This window comes from Diabrotica virgifera, chromosome 10 (assembly GCF_917563875.1).
Source record: "Diabrotica virgifera virgifera chromosome 10, PGI_DIABVI_V3a".
NCBI lineage: Eukaryota > Metazoa > Arthropoda > Insecta > Coleoptera > Chrysomelidae > Diabrotica > Diabrotica virgifera.
Window position 1 is genome coordinate 60,225,591 of NC_065452.1, and position 25,236 is coordinate 60,250,826.

General features: G+C 34.0%; 1 protein-coding gene across 1 annotated transcript in view; it reads left to right on the forward strand.

Moving 5' to 3' along the window:
• Positions 1-25,236, forward strand: part of LOC114337267 (uncharacterized) — a 721,645-nt gene that overhangs the window by 14,377 nt on the left and 682,032 nt on the right. The window contains exons 2-5 of the mRNA XM_050641250.1: positions 3,564-3,608; positions 10,246-10,513; positions 14,828-15,125; positions 18,955-19,388. Coding sequence (XP_050497207.1) covers positions 3,564-3,608; positions 10,246-10,513; positions 14,828-15,125; positions 18,955-19,388 — 1,045 coding nt within the window. The remainder of the gene's footprint in view (positions 1-3,563; positions 3,609-10,245; positions 10,514-14,827; positions 15,126-18,954; positions 19,389-25,236) is intronic.

The following is a 25,236-nucleotide window of genomic DNA, read 5'->3' on the forward strand; positions in this document are numbered from 1 at the left end:
AAATGAAAAAATAGCAGCACTGAAATGGACATTCGCTGGGCACAATGCAAGGCAAAAGGACGGCAGATGGAATAATCAAATATTACACTGGAGACTCTGGGAATACCGAAGAAGAAGAGGAAGGCATGAAATGAGATGGATCGAGAGCACCAAAGACATGCTGGTTCCAAACGGATGAGTATAGCCCAGGACAGAGAATCCTGGAGAGAAGAAGGGGAGGCCTACGTCTACGTTCAAAAATGGGCGACATATGCTATAGATAGATATATACCTGAACCAAATAGAATCCAGCCTACTTCTGGATCTGGATGTAGGTCATTTTCTCTCAATTTTTGAGACCTGCCTCTGACTATTTTCTTCTCTTTACTTCAGGGTTTTCTGTATTAAATTAATCAATTAATTTAATTTAATCGAAAATTATTGATACAAGTCACAATAATTTAGCAGTTACATAGATACATTACGTTTTTAGTTACATAGATACGATTTTATATTATTCGAATACATACTGCAATATCATGAGTGATAAAAATAGAATTCAAAAAAATTAGGGCGCCATCTCTGATCAGTATTTGTGTAATGCGAAAGTTTCTTACCCTCATTTATGTCGCCATCTGTACAAGGGTATATAAATTTCACCCTTAGAGCAGGGAGATTACTCGTCAAAGTACAAGTAAAATTCTCCCTACTCTAAGATTTTTCACCTATTCAGAAATGTAGGTGGCGCACAATTTTCATTCCTTGTTGCTATAATAGTGTCATCCATAGACTTTTTTGCAACCCTAAAAAGAGCCCCAATACTTTTTATCCTTATATTATAGGGTTTAGGTTTAGGCAGCGTTTATCAAGAGTAATATACATAAAAACGATTTTATTTTTTTTTATTATACCAGCAGATATTATTAAAACTGATAGAAATACAAACTAAATAACATAGAGGGCCTTCTGTCATCAGAATATTGATCAATAAGAAATTTTCTTCCTTTCGACAGTTCTGCCATCTATGCATATGCCGATGTGTAATTTTCAAAATATTAGATAATACAGATAACTCACATTATCTATTTTACCCTTGTTACTACAGATGTCTGCAGGTTTTTAAATAGTTGTGGCAATTTTTTTGTTCTGCAAAATAGAACACAATATTTTATAGCCCAGTCATATATATAAAACATCTCATAAAATAAGACAACACTCAAAAGAGCTTATTGACAAACAAAGACGATTCAAACACAACGTCACAGTAGAATACAGACGAAAAGAGATCAGGAAATATGCATAAACATTTTTGAAAGAAATAGAACAGAATCAAAGCTAAAAAAGCTATTAAAACAGTGTATTAGAAGAAACAAAATGTATCCATAAACTCCTTGACCCAGAAGACACAGGAACAATAGATAAAAAAAAAATAAATCAATACAGCGTGCTATGCAGAAAACATACCAATAACAATGGCTTAATAAATATTCCAACAGTTCCCAATCAGGGCTTAAGACGCCTTTCCAATTTCTAATTTCTAGTTCTTCCAGATTCTTCCACTACGTACTGCGAGATTATGATTTTTTTCCGGTTCAGAGGGTTCCATGCGCTCTACATGACCCATCCATCTCAGTCTTCTGATTTAAATCAGATTTACTATATTAGGTTCTCCGGAAGCTTGATAAAATTCTAATTATATGGCCTTATCCACAGGCCATTTTAGCATTATCTCACCATATTATATACCAGTTGAGAATCATCTGATTTTGTCAGTCCTCCTTTCTCATCTAGGATTGGGATTGGCAATGACTATACAATACAAAGTTATCGTTACGAAAATGTAACGAAAATTTAACTTGCATCATGAGCCTTAATATCTCATATTTCGCAACTCTGGCAATGTGGCCTAAATATTCCAGCTTTATTGTTTTGACGTTTTTTATGACCTGGCAATCCTTTTGTCGCCTTCTTAAAATTTCTGTATTTGTAACTCGTTGGATCCATGCTATTTTCAAAATTCTTCTATAGCACCACATATCAAATATTTCCAACTTCTTTATATTATCCACTTTTAGTGTCCAGCCTTCCATTCCATACAACAAAGTCGAGAACATGCAGCACATTAAGGCTCTTATCCTCAGCTCCAGAGGAACGTCCCGATTAACAAACATTTATGTAAACAATGCGTGTCCTTATTTCTCTACCTTGGTCATTGTTTTCATTTACCCAGAATCCCAGATGTTTGTAGTTATTCACTCTTTCTACTTGTTTTCTATCGATATCTAGCCTTCCTACTGTATATTGCCTAGAAATAATCATGAACTTGATTTTTTTAACGTTCATTTTTGTGGTCCAAATTTTATTCTGACTTGATGCAATCTATTTACTAAGCGTTGCAGTTCTTCTTGGCTGCCTGCTTCCTTATGGATAGCTTCGCTATACAGATTGAATAAAAATGACAAAAACACGCAACCCTGTCTAACACCTCTTTGATTTCTATAGTTTCTGTTTGGAAATTTTCGATTCTATCCTTTGCTTTTTCGATTCCAGTACAGATTGACAATAACCCGTACATCTCGACTATCCATATTCTTTCTTTTAAAAGTTCTACGAGTTTCTGATGTCGTACTCAATCAAAAGCCTTTTGATAATCTATAAAGCGCAATCAAAAGCCTTTTGATAATCTATAAAGCGGACATATAGATCCTGATTCATATCTAGTCGTCATTACGCGAGAACTTCAAAAGAGAACAGAGCCTCTCTCGTTCCTAGTTCTAGTCCTCCTCTGAATCCAAACTGGGTGTCATGTATATCTTCTTCTATTTTTTTGTATAGTCTGTCATGTATTACTTTGAGAAATATTTTAAGTGTGTGGCTTATTAAATTAAGGAAATTGTTCTGCAATGGGAGCACTCTGTCGCATGTTCTGACTTTTTAGTGTTACAAACGTGGAGAGCAACTAATCTTGGGGTCCTTACTCCTGTTGTATGTATATCCATACCTTGATGAACATATGTTAAAGTATGTATATGCAGTGTTTCTTCGTCAATGTATTTAATTAGCTCAGTGGGTATACGAATTGGGCCAACTGATTTTGCGGTCTTTGCATTTCTAATTGCCTGTTCTAATTCGTACATTATTATTTTCGGCCTTGTTTGTTCATGTGGTCCTATCACTGTCAAATAGTTTCATTATGTAATACTGCCAAAATTTTAGCTTATCTTTGATGTCTACAACGAGTTTACCATGCAAGTACTTAAAGGTTAATATAATAACGACCAATTTAGTCATCATCATCATCATCGGCTCTACAACCCATAGTGGGTCTTGGCCTGTTCCAGAATCATCTTCCATTCCTTCCTATCCTTCGCCTTGGTTTTCCAATTTCGCACTCCTAACACTCGCAAGTCGTCTTCTACCTGGTCCTTAAATCGTGCCCTTCTCCTCACTCCATCCGGTCTCTGGCCATAAATGTGTTTCGACGGATACGCCTCATTCATTATCTCTAAGTGACCAATTTAGTAGGTATATAAAATAATACAAACGATAAGGGTACATTAAACTAATCCTTTTTTTCATTTTAGATCCTCTGGAAAACCCTAATATATGCGGACTGCCGACATGTACAGGTATGTATATTCAAATGAAGTAAAAATCAAGAAATGTATACGTAGAACATAAAAAACTTTTTACTACATTGATATAAAGATAAGATATTTCTTTGTTGAAAACAAAGAAATATCAGATGGAATGAAAAAATTCCAATTAGGAAAACAAATTTCATTCAAATCTCTCAACATTAAATTTCACTGCGCGTCTTTTGAAGTGGAGTTTATTAATAATAAAACTATATATTCTATCAGCAACAAGTTTTTAAAATTTCATTTTATAAATACAGGCTGAGCTAAAAGACTTTGCAGTTTTTATGACGAGATTTAGTACTGTTAATAAAAATTCGAAAGTTACAATATTTCGGCCATTTAATGAGACATCCAGAGGGGTATAACCTTCTACAACTCATAATACTGGGCAAGACCGCCGGAAGCAGTGGCCCAGGCCGAAGAAGAACATCCTGGGTACGAAATCTCCGGAAGTGGTATCCAAAGACCACTGCTAATCTGTTTAAAGCCGCCGCAAACAAAGTTATTATTTGTAAATATTATTATTATTAGTATTATTATTGTCAATATGATGGCTAACGTTCGATAATCGGACGGGGTACTGAAAGAAGAAAAATTGGAGAAAACATTGTGACTCTAAGTACACTTGATGATGATTTAAAAACTTGGCGATGTATGACATCCGAAGAAGAGAAGGTAAGTTTGAAAATAAAGATAGGAAAAGTGCTGTCAATTCTTCAGGTCAAAGGAGATACAGAAAATGTTATAAACGAGATTAGAAGGATTGGAGCAACAAATTTGAAAAATGGAAGACCAGTTCTAATCGAGATAAAGGAACTTAGTAAGAAGATAAAAATATCTAAAGCAACTAAAATAATAAAAACGAAAATTTTATCAAAGGAAATATAGGAACAAAGGAAAAGTTGGTTGACCATATAAAGCTTGCTACAGAAAAAGAATAGGTACAACGCAGACTTAGATACTATAAAAATTATACCTTAATGGAATAGGTGGAACACATACATAATAAGAAAAACATAGAAGTAGGAAGTTTTATCCAAGCATTCGGTTTTCAAAATAACCTAAATAAAGCTAGAAAAGAATACGAAGCAATATTAATAATGAATGATTGAAACACCAGAGTAGGCAAAGATCATATAGAGAGGATTGGCTGTATGGGAAAATATAGAACCATAAACAGAAACGGAATAAGGAGGATCGAATTATGTAGACAAAACTATCTAAAGATTGGAAACACCTATTGGAACCAACGAATAGAAGGTAAGTACACGTTTATAGCAGAAAAAAGAACTGCTAAAAGTTGAACAGACTATACAGGGTGTTTCATTAATAATTGTCCATATAGTAACTGGAGAAACCTTAGCACAAAATACGAATATTTAACCTAAAACACCTAAATAAAATGTGGTTCCTTACTGAGTTACAGGGTGTTTTATCTAAAAATTTAAAAACTATTTTTGCTCAGCATTTTAAAACTATTCGATGTATCCTTTTCATACTTGGCAAAAAGTGCCACTACTAGACACCCTACTAAATTACGATAAACAAACGTTTCTAGCTACTACCAGAGGCGTACGACAGGGGATGGTGAATGGTTGACCCTTCTCAAATTCTACGCCACTGGAGGAATTACTATTTTAGTGCCATTTTTAGATTCACCAATACTTTCTACGTAAATAATATAGTCTTCATTGGTAACGATAAAGTCATTAGTTTTCGAGATATTTGAAGTTAAATATGAAACGGCACAGTTATATTGATTAATTTATGATATGATTCATATAATTAAAATTTAAAAATTATTTGTACCCAGTACTTTAAAACTATTTGGCGTATCCTTATCATACTTGGTAGAAAATGTAGGTACTGTAAACCCTACTAAATTAAGATAAATAAACTTTTCTAGCTACTACCAGAGGCGTACGACAGGGGATAGTGGCTGGTTGACCCTTCCCAAATTCTACGCCACTGACGAAATTGCTATTTTAGTGTACATTTTTGATTTTGCAATACTTTTTATCTAAATAATATACTCTTCATTCGTAACGATAAAATGATTAGTTTTCGAGATATTTGAAATTATAAATGAAACGACACAATACATTAATCAAAATAACCGTGTCGTTTTATTTTTAACTTCAAAGATCTCGAAAACTAATGACTTTATCGTTACGAATGAAGAGTATATTATTTTCATAGAAAATATTGGAGAATCCAAAAATTGAACTTAAATAGCAATTTCGCCAGTGGCGTAGAATTTGAGAAGGGTCAACCATTCACTTTCCCCCGTCGTACGCCTCTGGTAATAGCCAGAAACGTTTATTTAACATAATTTAGTAGTGTGTACAGTACCTATACTTCCTGCCAAGTATGAAAAGGATACGTCGAATAGTTTTAAAATGCTGAGCAAAAATAATTTTTAAATTTTTAGATAAAACACCCTGTAACTCAGTAAGGAACCACATTTTATTTAGATGTTTTAGGTTAAATCTTCGTATTTTGTGCTAAGGTTTCTCCAGTTACTATATGGACAATTATTAATGAAATACCCTGTATAGTACATACTAAAGAATTAAAAAAGGTAATAAAAAAAATTAAAACAAGACGAGAGGCATAAATAGGATCACAGCATAGGTTAATCGTAACAGAATGTATAGTAAGACCAGAAAGCAAAGAAGATAAAACTGTGTACGGAAAAATAGTAATATGCAAACTAATGAAGTGGAAAATACAAGAAAAATACCAATAAGATACATATAAAGACTTCCAAAAATTAGAAAGTGAAGAAATCCAAATAAATCTCAAAGCAAAGTGGAAAATATTCAAAATAACAATGACTGATATGGCGGAAGAAGTACATAATGTGGAATCAGAAAATTTAACATACATTTTAAGAGGGCAGAATAGTGGAGTGAAGAAATTAAAACATAACGAAAAGGAAAGAAAACTGCTTGGAAGAAATACAAACAAACATTTATAGAAAGTGATAAGAAGGAATACATTACAAAGACAAACATAGCAGAAAATAACAGACAATTATGGACTCGTACAAAGAATCCAACAACACTTGCACAAACTTCCATCAACTCGCATAAAAGGCAACAAAAGAAAAGAAATAAGAGCAATAAAATACAAAGACTGTCAACTAAAAAATGAGGAAATAGAAATATTAGAAGCTTGTAAAGAACATTATACATAAATATTTTTGGGGGAATTGGCAGGGAAAGAAATGGCTGTACATAATTTGCAAAGAAGTTTGGAAGAATAAAAAGATATCCGAGAAATGGGAAAAAAATTGAAATGTAGTAATACACAAGAAAGTAGAAGAAACCCAATGTGAAAACTAGAGAGCAATATGCCTAGCCAAAGTTAGCTATAAGCTGTATACATTGATAGTAGGGAAAAGACTAAGGGAGTACGTTGAACCAAAACTGGAAGAAGAACATGCAGCATTTAGACCAGATAGACAGACAATAAGAAATGAAGATATCAGACACATGACAAAGTAGAAACCTATTATTGAGTACTTACATTAAACAGAATCAAATGGATCGGGCATATTAACAGAGTCAAACCAGGAAGAATTACAATTAGAATTGGGAAGTAGAAAGAAAAAGAGGAGAAAATACATAAATAAAGGAAAAAGTAGTGAAGAAAAAGAAGTTACCTAAATATCTTCACTGAATATGCCTATAATACTATTCGTTTTATTATTGTTTCATAGACTTAAATTTCTGTCTATATTTTTATGAGTATTATGATATTTCACCGGACTATGACATTAAATGTAAAATTCAAAACTTATAGAAGTTTATTAATGGAAGTCACATTTCTATTTCACCAGAAGACTACCGTATTATGCTTTATATATAAATGTTTTTTAGTAAAGCCAGCTTCCATCTCCAAAGCTTATAAATTTAACGGAAACACAGCCTCTTTGCAGTTAAGTGACAAAGTGTCTCCTGATAAGATCACGTTTGAGATATATAATATCATCTTCATAGTTGTTATCTTTCCGTATATATTTGCACACCTCCACTTACTTTTTCAGCATGTTATCCCTCAAGTTTATGTGAACTTTACCTCACAACGTCTCTAGCTTACAGAGAACTCCCTTTATGTGTCACAAATAACTGGCGATATTTCTTTCTTTTCATCTCCTCTCCTCGTTATTTTCTTGTCTATTTTTGTAAATAGTTTTTATTTCATTCGGTATTAAGAGAAAAACTGCCAGACGAAAGCTAGATTAAAACCGGTAATAACTTTGTAGTAAGTACTCTAAACAAAAATACATCATGTTAAAAATATTAATAAAATCAATGGGAAAATACCCAGTAGCTGGCTGTATACCATAATTAAAAAATCATACAGAAGTAAAAAACTTCATTTGTACAATGGTATAAAAAGTTTATTAAAAACTATTAAAAGTCATCCAAAAGGATTTACAAAACGTTTTCGATCTAGATCAGATCATCAGTTGCTTTGTGTCCATTGAACTGGCAAGAACCACGATTTTTTATCGAGCAGGGAACCATGTTGCCCTTTGAGCACTCCTAACACATAAATTAATCCTTTAACATCGACTTGGAGTCGCTATAAATATTATATTATTATCATGTAAACCATATTTCTCGATGTTATCATTTTCATAAGGTTGCTAGTTCCATGTACTAGGCAGAACGCACTGAAGATGATCTGATCTAGATCGAAAACGTTTTGCAAATCCTTTTGGATAGTTTTTTTAGTAGTCTTTAGTAGTACTTTTAATAGTTTTTAATAAACTTTTTATACCATTGTACAAATGAAGTTTTTTTACTTCTGTATGATTTTTTAAAAATATTAATATACTGATGGCCAAAAAAAAAAATACAACACCTAGAAGAACAAATATTGTTTTAAATATTTTTTATGGAAGTTTACGTTATTATTTGATTAAATTTTAAACTTTGCAACTTCATTCTCGTCAAAAATTTTATAATAAGTGGCTCTTCCTTCATTTTCTTCATACTCAGTTACTCTATGGGGCATTGATTAAGTGGTCTATATCATAATGCGGAATACTCATCCATATTGTTCTTGGTTCACAGACGTGGACACTCACCAAGGCCAATATGGATAAAATAGTAAAGGCACAGAGAGAGCGATGGAAAGATCAATGTTTGGGGTGAGGCTCATAGACAAAAAAACAAATAGATGGATTAGAAGCAAAACCAAAGTAAAAGACGCAGGAGAACATGCTGCCAAATTAAAATGGAGCTTCGCAGGACACAATGCCCGACTGAAGGATAAAAGATGGAATCACGAAATACAACAAGGAGACCGTGGTTAGGAAGAAGAAGTACAGGAAGGCCACACATGAGATGGGCCGATGACATAAAGAAGTTTGGAGGACACAACTGGAAACAGGTGGCGCAAAATAGACAGCACTGGATTGAATTGGGTGAGGCCTATGTCCAAAGTTGGATTACTGAAAGCTGAAGAAGAAGAAGATATTGTTCTTGTAGCATGCCACAGCTCTTCTAAGACGAGCTTGCTGGAGGACGTTGCAATTGATTTAGGTTTTGACCTACCATATACCACACATTTTCTATGGGTAACAAATCAGCTTATCTTGATGGCCACTCCAATTAGGTCTTGCGTTATTCTGTTGAAAGATTGCGTTTGGAATGGTTTGTAGGTACGGTTGTAAAATTCACATATACTTCACGAATATATCGTCGAGCTGTCAGAGTGCAATTAATAAGAACTAGTGGTGATCTGCTTCCCAAACATAACGCACACCATACCATCATGCTTGGTTGTCTTGCAGTGTGACATTCAACAGCCAACATATTTCGTCTCTCACCTCGAAACCGTCTTACTCTTATGCTCCCATCAGAGCCACCCAAATGAAATCTAGATTCAGCACTGCAGCAGATGTAATACTGTTTGCTTGTTGCTCAAATTTGTTATTTATTAGTTGATTTCTTCTTCTTCCTGCTTCCTTAATAGGCTCGCGCCTGTTCCATCTTTGGATGCCACCTCATCAGATATCCAGGTTGTCACTCCATCTCTTCCTTGGCCTTTCTATACTACTTCGACCGTTTGGTGATATGTCTCGTGCTATCTTTACCAGTCTTCCTTCTCCCATTCTGCCTATATGGCTATACCATTCTTTTTTTTCAGTGTCCAGTCATTTATATTCTCTATATTACAGCTTTGCCTGAGGTCTGTGCTACGTTGTTTGTCCCATAATGATTTTCCTGTGATATCTTGGACTATTTTCATTTCACACGTTTCCATCAATATTTTGTCCTTGCGCTGGCAGATCTTGTTTCCGCAGTGTAAGTCATAATTGGCCTAACTACTGTCCTATAGATCTTGGCCTTTGTTTCTGTCCATAGATGTTTGTTGCGCCAGATAGTGTGTTTAAGACATCCTGCTATTCTGCTGGCTTTGTTTATTTGTTGAGCAACTTCCGCTTCTGTGTCTCCATAACTGTGCATTAGCACTCCCAGGTACCCGATACTTCTTTCTTACTGGATTATTTTGCTGTCCACTTCTAGCTGGCACCTTATTGGATCTTTAGAGATAACCATACTTTTTGTTTTATTTGGTAATATCATGTTGAACTTTCTTTTTTTAGTTGACGAAAACGCAAAATTCAAATACGCAGACGAAAAAATCTACAAATACACCGTAGAAGTAAAAACACTTTTTAATGGAACTAGCAAGAACGAATCCAGTCTCTTTATCGAGGGAAAAGCTACTTTGGGCTTCTTAACATCATGCGATGGAATGTTAACTTTATCAGATATCAAACTTAGTGAGAATGTACCCCAAGATGGAGAAGACGCTATCGAACATGGCAATAGCCATCAGTTCTCTGATATACTATCAGCATACAGTTTAAGGTAAGTAGTTTTATAAAATTCTAGTCAAAATTTACACAAAAAATTAACTCCTACAGATAAGTACATTTGTTTCTAAAAGCCTAAAAATCCAAAAGTTTCACAAAAATGAAAAAATTACATTAACAAATTTGTCATATCAGCCGAGTTGCTGAATAAATTTCTGAAATATATTCCACATCATCATTATCATTATCATTGGCAGTTTTGAGTTCACTGCTGAACACAGGCCTCCCGTAAATAATTCGATTGAATCCGATCTTGAGCACCCTGAATCCAGTTGTGCTGAATGTGCTTGATGTCGTTCGACCATCTTGTTGGAGGACGTACTCGATTACGATAAGCATCGTTTCTAGGTCTCCATTCTAAAATTTTCTTGGTCCATCTTCCACCTTTGAATCCGGCAACATGTCCCGCCCAGTTTTATTTCAGCGTTGTAATTCTTTTAACTGCGTCCGTAACACCAGTTTTCTCCTAACTATTTTATTTGAAACTGTCTCTGAGGGATATATTCAACATTGCCCTCTCCATTGCTCTCTGTGCCACTTGTATTTTATTGATTACTTTTTTGGTAAAGGCCAATGTTTCTGCTCCATACTTCAGAACCGGGAGTACACATTGATCAAAGATCTTCCTTTTAAAGCACATGGGAATACCAGATCTAAGGACTTCCCTAGGATTTCCATAAGCCTCCCATGCCAGTCCTATTCTCATATTTAACTCTGTTGTTTGATTATCTCTTTCTAATTTAGTCTCGTGGCCCAGATACTAATTTATAAGTATATACTACTTGTTAAATTTGCATGCCGTTAGTTGAGATGTTTGCTATCAGTTGGTGAGATGTTAGAGTAAGATTAGTCATGCATTGTGTTTTGGACAAATTTATTTTAAGGCCAACTCGTGTGGAAAAGCTATGAAGGTCTTGAAGAAGTTGGCATTCATGATCTACCCTATCTGCAATAAGGACTATGTCGTCTACAGACATTAAGTTGTTCAGAAACTCCCCATTTATGTTGACTCCAATATTTTCATAATTATTGTTTCTCATAGCACTCTAAGGCAAGCCGCACACCAACGAAACATGAAACGAAAAACATGAAACATGCAACGTAAAACAGTTTCATGAAAATTAAACACGGCTAAACAAATCTTGAAGTCCGCCTACCAATGAAACGAGTGTGATTCATGCTCATAACACATTTTTATTTTCGGAAGTTTCATAAATGGCCGGACGTCTATTTGTTTAGCAGTGTTTTATTTCCATGAAACGTGATTTACGTTTCATGTTTCTTTGATGTGCGGCCTGCCTAACAAAGCAGTAAATAGGTTAGGAGAGATGGTGTCTCCGTGCATAATACCTCTCTCCAAGGGAAATATATTTCTGTCGCCATAGAACATTCTCACTGCCGCTCTTGCACTATTATATTACATATATATTTCGAAGCAGAGTTGTACACCTACGATCAATACCTCACTCTGTAAGAGCTCTTAACATGGAGCTATGCTGGACTGACCAAATGCTTTCTCAAAGTCTATAATTATTAATATCAATGGCTTGTTGTATTCTGTAACTTTCTCTATTAAGGATTTTATTACTTGTAGGTGGTCATTCGTTCCAATGCCACTCATATACCCGGCTTGCTCTAGTGGTTAGTGAAAATCTTGGCTTAGGTTCCAGTCTGGTGAAGTTGTTCCATTTTAAATGAAGTAAATCAAGACAGACGTACTCAGAATCTTTTAATTTCACTACGACGACCGGTTTCGATCTCTACAATATACAGATAATCTTCAGGTCAGCGTTACAAGTGAATTAAATGATGTCGTTGTAAGGGATGATTTGTAAATTCATCAGTATAACATGTTTTCACGTCCAGATTATGCTAGTAGGATAACCTAGGTGTAGGACTGGGTAGGCGGACATGCTTCGTAGGTTAACACATAGTGTATTGGAATAGATCTTGAAGGTAGATGTGTGATGTGAAACAAAAGATAGACGGAAAAAAGGAATACAGAACACCAACAGTTGTCTGTAGGGTATTTTGTTTGGGATTTTGACAGAATACCCTACAGATAACTGTTAATCTTCTGTATTCCTTTTCTTCCGTCTATCTTTTGTTTCACATCACACATCTACCTTCAAGATCTATTCCAATATACTATGTGTTAACCTACGAAGCATGTCCGCCTACCCAGTCCTACACCTAGTTATCCTACTAGCATAATCTGGACGTGAAAACATGTTATACTGATGAACTTACAAATCATCCCTTGCAACGGCATCATTTAATTCACTTGTAACGCTGACCTGAAGATGATCTGTATATTGTAGAGATCGAAACCGGTCGTCGTAGTGAAATTAAAAGATTCTGAGTACGTCTGTCTTTCTTTACTTCATTTAAAATGAACTCACATATGCAACCCATTCAACATTTATTCCATTTTATCATTGCTCAAACGTCATGATTCATTTTGAAACAAGTTAAACCAAACCATTAAGTGGAACGTACGTCGATGTGTAATATCATTGATACGAACTGTCAACGTAATAATCAGGAAATGGCTATTAGCTCGGTGGACGTTTCTTATAAAAATATTTTATTCAAGTGTTTAATCTTTTTACTATTGAGAAGATTGATGGATTCAATTTTTTTTTATTTTACCAAACGTTAAACGTATTAGTTACCGAGATACACCTGTAGTTTTCGCAAATATCTTTTGGAACTTTTTTGTGAATTATTAGTGAATGAGTTAATCCATGTTTCTTTCCAACAAAACATATAATGATGCAATTTTTATTTTTTTGTACAGATTTCAGTATTACAAATCCTGCAAATAATTACTGATTTTATCCTGTAAATGTAAATTTTTACACCTAAAGCAGAATAAGTTACAATAGTAATTGTTCGATAACAATCATATATCACCAAAACTACTGCACGTAAACAAGCCGATGTTTACATGCCGTTTATTAAATAGCGACTGAATTTAAGGGATAAAAGGATTTTTGTTATTTGAATAAACCGTTTCCATTTGAATTTGGATTACGAAGTCAAACTATTTAGTTTCAACGATTTGTATTTTAAGAGTTTATATACATTTAAAAGCAAACATGAATATATTTGAATACAGAGACCCTGTTCTAAATTTAAGACAAGGAGTCCTATAATATAGTCCTAGTGACAAAAATCGTAATTTAAGGAGGCCACGGAAATGTTTCTTTCTACGGATCGATAGTAGTATGCCATAATGCTGAATAACAATTTTTAACAAACATTTTTGGGGAAATTAATTAAAAATTATATTCAATACAATTTTTATAGTCTTTTTAAAAAAAGCTCTTCACAAAAGATAACTCAATCGATTTGACCTTATTCAAAAATACTTTCTAGGTGTAGAAACACACGAGCGTCTACAACGCTACTGAATGGCGCCACAAAGTGGCTTAGACAGGCAATTTTGTAGCGCCGACAACTAACGCTGTGAAGTAGCTCGTGTGGAAGGGTTTGGTGTTTAATGTAATTAGTGAGAAAAAAATAGTCAGTTTGTTCATTTCAACAATGGATTCAGACCACAAAAGACTCCTTCTAGTGCTTCTATTAAGGCGTCAGTCTAAGTAAACGTCGTTAGACAACGATCACTATTGATGCATCCGATTACATCGAACAGATTATTAACTGAACATACTATACATTAATAACTAATTAAAAGCAGGCACTGAAAAGTAATTAAATTACTGTAGAATGTCCAAGGGTCCGGATAGCTCAGGCGGTAGTATGTCTCACTTCAACGCAGGTAGGCCGGGGTTCGAAACCCAGCTCCGCCAGAACATCTAGACATTTTTAAAATGTCTATAGACCCCAGGTCGACTCAGCCTAAATAAAAATGGGTACCATGGGTACAATGGGTAAAACCAGGGGTAATAATAGGCAGTTGAAGCGTAGTACTGGCCCTGTTACCTTCCTTGTATACTGTAGTCCCTAGATATAACAGACTACCCTGCTATAATCCCAAAGCCACGTTAGTGGTATAAAACGGGAGACTATTATTATATATACAATGTCCAAGGATACTTAGAAGAGCTTTACTTATCTTAAAGAACATATTGGAAGAAACGATACAAACATGAGCTGTAGTACTGGGTTCTTGTATCCCATTTAGCCGGTCTACTTTAAATTGCGATCAAAAACCTTTTGGAATCAAAAGACATTTAATAATAACAATTAAAATATAGTATTTGGATATACAAAAGCTTTTGTATGTCAAAATTTCTGGCAAAATATGTTGATAGTAAATTTAAGTTTCTTTACATTTTTTCAGGTTTTCATTCAAAGATGGCATTATTGACGAAGTCTGTCCCAGAGACGAAGAAACAGAGTGGTCTCTAAACTTCAAGAAAGGAATTTTAACCATGTTGCAAAATTCGATGAAAAGACTAGATCTTGACTATTCTCTAGATGAAACAGACGTTAGAGGAAAATGCCCGACGGTGTACAAGGTTTTCGGAGTCAAGGAAACTACACTAATGATTGAGAAAAGTAAAGATCTGGAACGATGCGATGCTAGGTCAAAGCTGCACTCTTCAATTCAGTCGCAAGCTGTACCCATCTTTCAAGCGGTATGTATATCTTTCAAATAAAAATATTTAGTTTTGTACTAGAATAGAGGGTTATCTAAAAACTTCGTTACGTTTTGATCTGTAGCCTCTAGGGGCGGGGCTAGCGCGGCCATCTTAGCATCCTGGCGTTCCTCCGTTCAGTAGCTGTCCATCCGTCTTAGCGCGAAGTCACTGTCTTTTCTCGTTGTTTGAAATATGTGCCGCGATCGAAAACCCCTCGTTGTGAAGTGCGATAATACAGTTTTTGTTGACTAAAAACAACAAACCAGTTGAAATTTATTGCAAAATTTGTGTTTATGGGAACAATGTGAACACTGAAGATGGAGTGCGTCAATGGCGCATTAAACTCAAAAATTGTCGAACCAAGGTGTACGATGAAGAAGGAAGTGACCGGCAAGGGATTGTGACTGATGAACTTGTCTCTTTTATTCTAGTGGGAGGTATTTCCTCATCCGCCGTATAGTCCGGATCTTGCACCTAGCAATTACAACATTTTTCGAGCAATGAGGACCTGGTGACTTGCAACGCAGCACTTTGATGACGATGCGGAGCTAAGGGACGGCCTTGAACACCTGGTTGAAGTCTCAGGCATTTTATGGCAATGGTATGTCAAAGCTAGTTCACCGCTATGATAAGTGCCTGAATTTGTTGGGAGATGTGTAGAAAAATAACCTTGGAGTGTCTTTTTCAAATATACAGGGTGTCTGCGTAACTTGGAACCATATGGGAAACTTTTTAACATCAATTTTACGAAAAAAGTCATTCTTTATAAAGTGCTCCGCATAGTCTAAAATATAAGATCCAATCATCAGATATCAAATTTTGTCAACAGTATACGAGGTATGTCAAAAAATATGAATTTCTCTCAAGAGCAAACTACATTTATATTTCAAAATATCAAAAAATTGTATTACGAAAAGTTATTTGTAATTAAAAACCATATTCAAATAAGAAATAACAGCCTTCTACTTAAAAAAAAATTCTGAAATTTTCCTAAATTACCGATTCAGAACATCATTTTTATTTATTAGATATGTAATAACTCTTTTATTAATAATTTTAGGAAAAAAGTTTTTCTTCATAAAAATCTGTGCATGGTCTAAACCTCAAGATGCAATTATCAGTTATCCAAGTTTGTTAATTTTATACGAGGTGTGTCAAATAATATGAATTTAGAAATAATTTAGAAAGAATTATTTCTAGATTCATATTATTTGACACACCTTGTATAAAATTAACAAACTTGGATAACTGATGGTTGCATCTTAAGGTTTACACCATGCACAGATTTTTATGAAGAATAACCTTTTTTCGTAAAATTATTAATAAAAGAGTTATTACATGTCTAATAAATAAAAATGATACTCGAAATCGGTAATTTAGGAAAATTTCAGAATTTTTTTTTTGAAGTAGAAGGCTGTTATTGCATATTTGAATATGGTTTTTAATTACAAATAACTTTCCATAATAAAATTTTTTGATATTTTGAAATATAAAGGTAGTTTGCTCTTGAGGCGAAATTCATATTTTTTGACATACCTCGTATACTGTTGACAAAATTTGATATCTGATGATTGACTATGGAGCACTGATTTAGACTATGGAGAGCACTTTATAAAGAATGACTTTTTTTTCGTAAAATTGATATTAAAAAAGTTTCCCATATCGTTCCAAGTTACGCAGACACCCTGTATATAATAAAATCTTTTTATTTTACCTGTTTTTTTTTCTATTCCAAAATGTAACGTACTTTCTTGATAGCTTGATATTAAAATAGTTCTAGAATATTTAAAAAAAAAATACTAACAGAACACAGAGCAGAATTACTAACATGGAAGAGACAACACGAGAGGTATGTACTCGTATACATATAAATTCATCACCATTGAAAATAAGTAAATCAGAGATGGAACAAATAACCAAATCCCTGAAAAATGGAAAATTCCCTGGTACTGGTGACATCCCTGTAGAATTAGTGAAAGCCGGTACAGACAAAGTAACTCCAGGAACAGCTAAGAAAACTCTTTCATGACTGCTTAAATGGTGCGGAATTACCAAAGAATGGAAATTATCTATCACGCCAACTATCCACAAAGAGGGCCGCAATGATCAGTGTAAAAATTACAGAGGAATTGAGGTAAACAGCACAATAAGTAGGATGTATGAGAAAATATTAAGAACAAAATAAAAATGTTAACTTACTAATGAAGTAAAAACCTCACATGTAGGTAGGTGGTATATAATTTATTAAAAATTTTTTTTTAAAAATGATCCAAGATGGATTAAATCACAAACGTTTTCGGACCAATCAGTCCATCATCAGGTGGTAGAAACTTCAGATCCAAAGTAGTTGGAACTAGCTACATATTTAGGTCAAAAGACCTTAATGTAATAATAATTATGCCATTTAGGCTACAAAAATGTCGACAATAAGTCGATGTCACAAGAAATTAAATTGCAACGGTATTACAAATTGGTCTTCATCTTGGCCTCAAACTGACAGGAGGCCAAGATGAAGACCACTTTGTAATACCGTTGCAATTTAATTTCTTGTGACATCGACTTATTGTCGACATTTTTGTAGCCTAAATGGCATAATTATTATTACATTAAGGTCTTTTGACCTAAATATGTAGCTAGTTCCAACTACTTTGGATCTGAAGTTTCTACCACCTGATGATGGACTGATTGGTCCGAAAACGTTTGTGATTTTATCCATCTTGGATCATTTTTAAAAAAAATTTTTTAATAAATTATATACCACCTACCTACATGTGAGGTTTTTACTTCATTAGTAAGTTTTTATTATGGTATACAGCCAATGAGAGGAATCTTTTCCTTTATATTTTAAAATAAAAATGAGTATAGACATTACGAAGCAGAGGAGCAAGCTGACTTTAAAGCTGGGCGGTCCACAGTAGACCACTTGTAATTTATTACGCAAGTTATTGAGACAGAGAAAAACAGCCGTCAATAAAGAAGTTCACCTGGTGTACGAAGACTTACAAAAAGCATATGACAGTGTACAGCGCTCACGTTGTGGAAAAGAAAATGTAATGGCATGAGAATCTCTCTCAATGACGAGAGAACACTATACTTTTTAAGGTACGTATAGATATGCACGTCTCGCACTTGTGGGGAATGGCCATTCCTTTGAAGTTAAGCTACGCCACTGTCTACAAAGCATAAACCATTGCTATTGTCGAAGTTGCACTATAAACCGCGTACAATAGAAATGAATTTAAGTCTCTCTCATCGCTGCTCTTATCATTTATGGCAGTTCCAACAGAAATGTACTGAAAAAATGTTGTATTATGTTCTCGTTAAAACAAGAGAAAATCTAGCAAGTAGCAATGCTGAGTGTATACAGAGTGAAATAAAAGCCTATAAACGCATAATTCTCTTTTAGATGGATGGTCCGAATTCCAAATTGTACAAAAACCGGGATACTACATTGCAAAATTAATATCTACCTAATCAAGTATTCAAAACGTCCTAAGTTGTTAATTTGACAGTAATCTTAATCGATGGTAGAATGCGTCTATTACATTTCTCCATGTTTCTCTAGAAATTAATATGGATTCATCGATAATTCTTTGCCTTAGCTCTGCAACACTTGTTTCATAAATTTTACTTTTCAAGTATCCCTAATAAAAATAATCTAATAGTCTACTTTAAAATCAATATTTCTATTTACATAACATAAAACTGTTTGCTTTGTGCATGTCAGATACCTCTTTTACACGCTTAAAATCCGCGAAGAACTTATACAGACTACGGTTAAAAATTATGTATCGGTAATATTTTCATTATTCTTATCGTATTTTAGAATATCCATAAGGACAACATACTCAAGTCAACAAGTACCTGTCTTATGTCTATTGACCACAATATCTACAAAGAAATTTCATGTCAAGAGAGTTACTTGCTTCAACCCTTCTCCAATCACGACCAAGGCGCTGTTACAACTGTTTCCCAAAAGCTTGTTCTTATAAACGAAAACTCAGTACCAGCAGTGGACGAAAATGAAATAACAAGAAGAGTCCCATTAACTTTTGACAACGTTATCTCTACAAAGCCTACGACTAATGATGTAGAACAAGCAACGCAGGCACTAAAATCGCTCTGTCAGTTGGATGCATTGGCAGACAGGAAGGAGCTCGCTAATTTGTTCAGCAAATTTATTTATAGTCTAAGGTTACTCTCTCATGATGGTCTGGAGGAACTACAAAATGAGGCGGGCAACATTTGTTCCACAGGAAAGTAAGTACATTTTTAAACATTACTGTAAATAACATTATGAGAGTACAACGAGCCTTTGAAATAAAACGCAATTAACGCAGACCTGAGAATAATCCATCCTTCTTGCGAATAGTTGGTCTCTTCCACACAAGAAATTTATAATACATGTATCTTCTTCTTCTTAGGTCAGACGAGACTCTGTATTTTCTGGTAATTGGTGGTAAGATCTTTGTACCATACCTTCCTGTTTCTTTTAAACTCTAATAAGTCATGTAGCCTCAACGAAGGCCAACAGTTTTCTTATTGGTAGTTTTAGGATTTCTTTTGACTCGATCCTCAGTTGACTAGTGAATTTCTACCTCACATCACTTAGCACATTGCATTGGTAGAGAATGAGTAGGATGAGAATGGTTCTTTCACCTTACCTAGTTTGTATAGGTGTTTTCTTAAACTGCAATGTTTAGTAATCACTTAGGTGACCATTTTAATTTCTCGTTTATTGAGGTATATCAAATTGTCCGAGAGTTTTTTATCAATATTCTTGATTATTTTCTTAGTCTCGATTTATCCTTGAGTGGTTCTTTTGATGATTTCTTATTAGCCACTTTTGAACCTCGTTTTTTCTAGCGTCTTAAGTGATGCTACAAAATGGTCCTGGGACTAGAAAGGTTTCTCTCGAGCCTTGTTTGGCCAACAAACCTGCACGGTCATTTCCAGGTACCTCTTCATAACCCAGCACCCATATTAAAGACACTTTTATTATCTTTTGGCATGTTATTGAAGAGATCTTTCCAGTTGCTCACCAGTTTTTATTTGGTGAGTAAGTTCTTTACAACCAGAATAGCGACTTGGCTATTTGTATAAATGTTGATTCTCATTTATTTGGGGTCATCCATAATTTCGTCAATACAGACCACCAAAAACTTCAGCCTGAAACACAGTACTATATTGACCTAGGCTGTAAGATTTATTATAATTTCATGTTTGCCCAAAGACTCCTGATCCAGTACCAAGGGCAGTTTTGGATCCAAATCCGTGAACCATATAGAGTTCCCATTAATATTTGAGACTTTTGTTCTCTACATGTTAGTCTTGTCCGTGAAGGTTAGTTCTGGTGTCGTCATATCTGCGTTCATCATAAAGATGGATTCGTCAAATATAGTCCAGGTAGTATTTGTATGGCTATTCAATACATAATTGGGCCTCCAAGTATTGTTTGCTTCAAATCTCAAAATGGTTATAATGGCTACCATCGAAATATATAACTCCAGCAGAGGGAGTGGTGTGGAAAGATAATGGCATGGAATCAAGTACATTTGCCACAGAAAGTTGTAAAAGGAATTTTTCTTATAGAATAACTACTGAGATGTGGGTTATGCCGTCTTAAATTTGTATTTTATTTTCTTTAATAAAATTTACTAAAAGTTCCAAGGTGTTTTTATTGGCAGCTAACAAAATGTGTGTGAGATTTAATGGAAGAAAATATTTCATTTCAATAAGTGTACGAATTAAATCATTGGATTTTTTAAAATGTTTTTGCAACCGAAAAATATATGGTTTAGATCTCCGTAAGAGTTCTGATCACAACTACAGGCCGAGGACTGTATAATGCCCAGCTTATCAAGATGCGATGGAAATGGCCCATGATTTGTTTTAAGTCGAAAAAACTTGCCGAAAAGAATTTTGAAGTAGGGTAGTTGAAAATATATTGAGGTGGGGATGGTAGGGTAGGATGTATTTTAAAGTAGGTATTTTGTGAGTTTTCTACAGTATTTTCCCACTGTCGTTCCCATTTTAATCTTATTTTATTTTTTATCAAATGAAAGACGTCTGGTAATGTATAAATATTACAAAGAACTCCGTTAAGTACTGCTTCCTTAGCCAAACCATCAGCTTTTTCATTAGCTAGTATACCTGTATGACCTTTGACCCATACAAATGTTATAAGTATTTAAATCTGCTATCAAATTTTTTAAATTGCATAATATAGGACATTTCATTCTTTCAAATTTTATGCTTTTTATTGACTCCAAAGCAGACTTAGAATCAGTTAGTATTACTCCATCTCGTAAATTACTTGATTTTAACCAAGTAATGGCCTTCCAAATTGCTATAAGTTCAGCAGTATATATGCTACATATTGATGGTAATTTAAACATAAATGATTGTTTTGTATTTTGGATAAAAACTCCACAACCAACTCCGTGTTTTGTTTTTGATCCATCTGTATATATAAATGGCTTATTGACTAATCCACCTAATATGGATTTTAGAAGGGTGTGATTTATATGATGGTATTCTGTATAATTGGGTATTATGACTGTGTGTGGTTTTATTAGTGATCTATAGGGTATGGTATACATAAACAATGTTTTATTTTTATCAAAAGAAATGTGATCAGCATTGATCTCAACGAAAGCTTCTGCCAGGGGAGGAGAATTCTTTATTTTCCAATAGCGGTTTGTTAAATCTTTTGCAATATCACTTAATTTGTTGATCATGTTTGACTCTAAGGATTTTAGTTTTAAAAGATATTTTTGTGATAGTAGCTGTCGACGCAAATCCAAAGGTAATTCATTACATTCTGCCAGTATTGCTTTCACCGGTGATGATATCATTCCACCGATGCAAGTTCTAAGACATTTATATTGAACTCTGTTTATTTTGTGTAGATTGGTGTTACAAGCAGATCCGTATAAACAACATCCATAGTCAATGATAGACCGCACATAGGCTCTATAAAACAATAAAGCTATACCAGTAGCTGCGCCTCAACTTCGATTTGTTACACACCTAAGCAAATTATAGCCTTTCTCACATTTGTTTATTAAGTGACGTATGTGACTCGACCATAGTAACTTGGTGTCAACAATGATACCTAAATACTTAAACTCTTTAACTACCGACAAGGTACGCCCACACCAGGGGCGTAACAGAGGCCCCCGCAGCATGAAGCTTGCGGGGGGCCCCAATCGATCTGGTGCCCCATCTTGTCGTCTGATATTATGTAATGATATTATGTAAAAATCTTTTATTGGTACATTATTTTACGTTGTGTGTTTAAATTTAAGAACGTAAATTTCTAAATAGGCATGTTCGGCAAGTGAATCATCTCATATAAACTTAATCTTTTCCGGGCTCATGAATTTTTATAGTAACGGCAATAAACTATACCTACTTATTGCTTTGTAAGTGAACATTAAAAGATTTGAGAATTGTAATTTGCCGAATTTCAGAACAATATTTCTAAATCTAGAAATGGGTTTTCTCTTTACCTTTAGTATTTCAATACAATTATCGTCAGTAGTTTCCAGAGGCGCAAAGGAGGCCCCTTAGCGTGGGCTATCAATATTGCGTCGTCTTCATAACAGAGTATTTTTACTTCTTTGTTTCCCACTTTGTATCCCCTTCCTTTGTTGATGCTATTGGCAATTTCATTGATGATAATATTCAAAAAAATTTGGCTCAATGAGTCCCCTGCCATATTCCGTTGACCTACGTCTAGAGATTCTGTAAGTTGTCCATCTATTCTACAGGAACTTCTCTATTATACAGAAGATGGATTACATGCCTTGAAGCTTGCGGAGGCACCAATATGTCAGGCGCTCCATCTTGTCGTCTAAGATATGTAAAAATGTGTCATTTACAAAATATTCACAAAATTGTTCTACATTAAATTTGAAATAAAAAAGGCCCTATGCATAACCCTTCTAAAATGAACGGTTCCAAAGTTACGGAGGTAGTATAGTATAATTTGTCCAAAAAAGGCCTAACCCAGACATCCAAAGTAAAAGTTTTCCTTCCACACCAAATTGTTCTATATTGTCCACATATTGTTCAGTAAAAAGTTACACATTTTGAGCGTCCGGTTTGGGGTGGAGATTAGGGAAAAGTCGGTAAATTAGTAGTTTTTTTTTATGTTTTTCGTCAATATTTCTAAAACTATGCTTTAGCGTAAGGAATGTTCTATAGAAATATGTTCTACATAAAATTTAAAACAAAAAAGGTTGTATACATAATTGTTATAAAATCAACGGTTCCAGAGTTACGGAGGGTGAAAAGTGGAGGTTTTCGATACTTTTTATATTTACCGATTTCTTCACCCTCTCCCCCCCCCCCAACCTGACGCTCAAAATATAAAACAAACAAACAAAATATAGAACAATTTGGTGTTGGAGGATAACTTTCACTTTGGATGTCTGGGTTTTTGGTATAGGAATATCATAAATATTGCCCAAAGAATATAAAAAGTATCGAAAACCTCGACTTTTCACCCTCCGTAACTCTGGAACCGTTGATTTTATAACAATTATGTATAGAACCTTTTTTGTTTTAAATTTCATGTAGAACATTTTTGTATATAACATTGTTTACGCTAAAGCATAGTTTTAGAAATATTGACGAAAAACGTAAAAAAAACCACTAATTTACCTGCTTCTCTCCCATCTCCCTCACAAACCGGACGCTCAAAATGGTGTGTAACTTTTTACTGAATAATATGTGGACCATATAGAACATTTTGGTGTTGGAGGAAAACTTTTACTTTGGATGTTTGAGTTAGGCCTTTTTTTGGACCAGTTATACTATACTACCTCCGTAACTTTGGAACCATTTATTCTAGAAAGATTATGCATATTGTCTTTTTTATTTCAAATTTAGTGTAGAACAATTTTGTATAGAGGGTTGTTCATGCTAAACCGCATAGTTTTAGAAATATTGGCGAATAACTTAAAAACTACGAATTTACCGATATGGTGTGACTTTTTTCTGGACATTGTGTGGACCATATAGAACAATTTGGTGTTGAAGGATAACTTTCACTTTGGATGGCTGGGTTATGCCATCTTTTGGATCAACTATACTATATACTAAGAGCGCATGTTGGACGCGTTTCCGCGTCCTGTGACATAATGTTTTTTTGCTAAAAAAATATTTTTAGCAAAAATATAGCTTACAAAAAACAAAAAAAAATGGCCTATTGATGAAGTCAATTGACGCAGTAAAAGCAAAGTTAAAGCTCATGAAAAATTGTTCTTATTCGTCCAATTCCAAATCGAATATTTCAACGTAAAATAACCAAAATAAAGAACTTTTCGGGGAAAATTCAATAAATTTTTTTAAATGTTTAAAAAAAGCTTTATTTTTTATAAAAGTATCTAGAATCAAAACTAATTGAGTTAAGTTCAAAATAAAGTTGGCCCACTTTTTTATTATCATTATCATTTACTCTATATATGTATTGTTTATATGATCTGTCAGTTTGACCGGTTCAAAGTTTTTATTTTTGAAAAAAATTGGGTTTTTAGTAGGAAAGGGTTTTTTTTATTTTGTAAAAATTCCTTTTTCAAAATAACTTAAAAAGTATTAGTGATACAAAAAATCTCAAATAGTAAAGAAATGTAGGTTTTGCTTTTATAAATATTATGGTTTTATTTTGTTATTGTAATATTTTAATAAATTGTAATATGTATTTTAATATTATATAAATATTATAACACAAAAATTGGTTAAGATATGGCTGTTCAAAATATGCATACACTCGTGATTAGTAACTCGTTCAAAAATAAGGTCTTTGGACCAGTGAAACTTACAGATCATACAAAAAAAAACTTAAGTAATTTGTAAAGCGGTAATGATTAGTTTAATTTGGGGTGCTAAAGAGGGGCAGACTTTCACGATTTTTTACCAAAATAAGAAGTTAACTTTATTTTGAGTGTAACTCGCTTAGTTTTGATGCTAGAAACTTTTATAAAAAAAATAAAGATAAAGCTTTTTTTTTAAAAAGTTTCAATGAGTTTTTCCCGAAAAGTGCTTATTTTTTTTGGTTATTTCACGTTTAAATATTTGATTTGGAATTTGAAGAATAAGA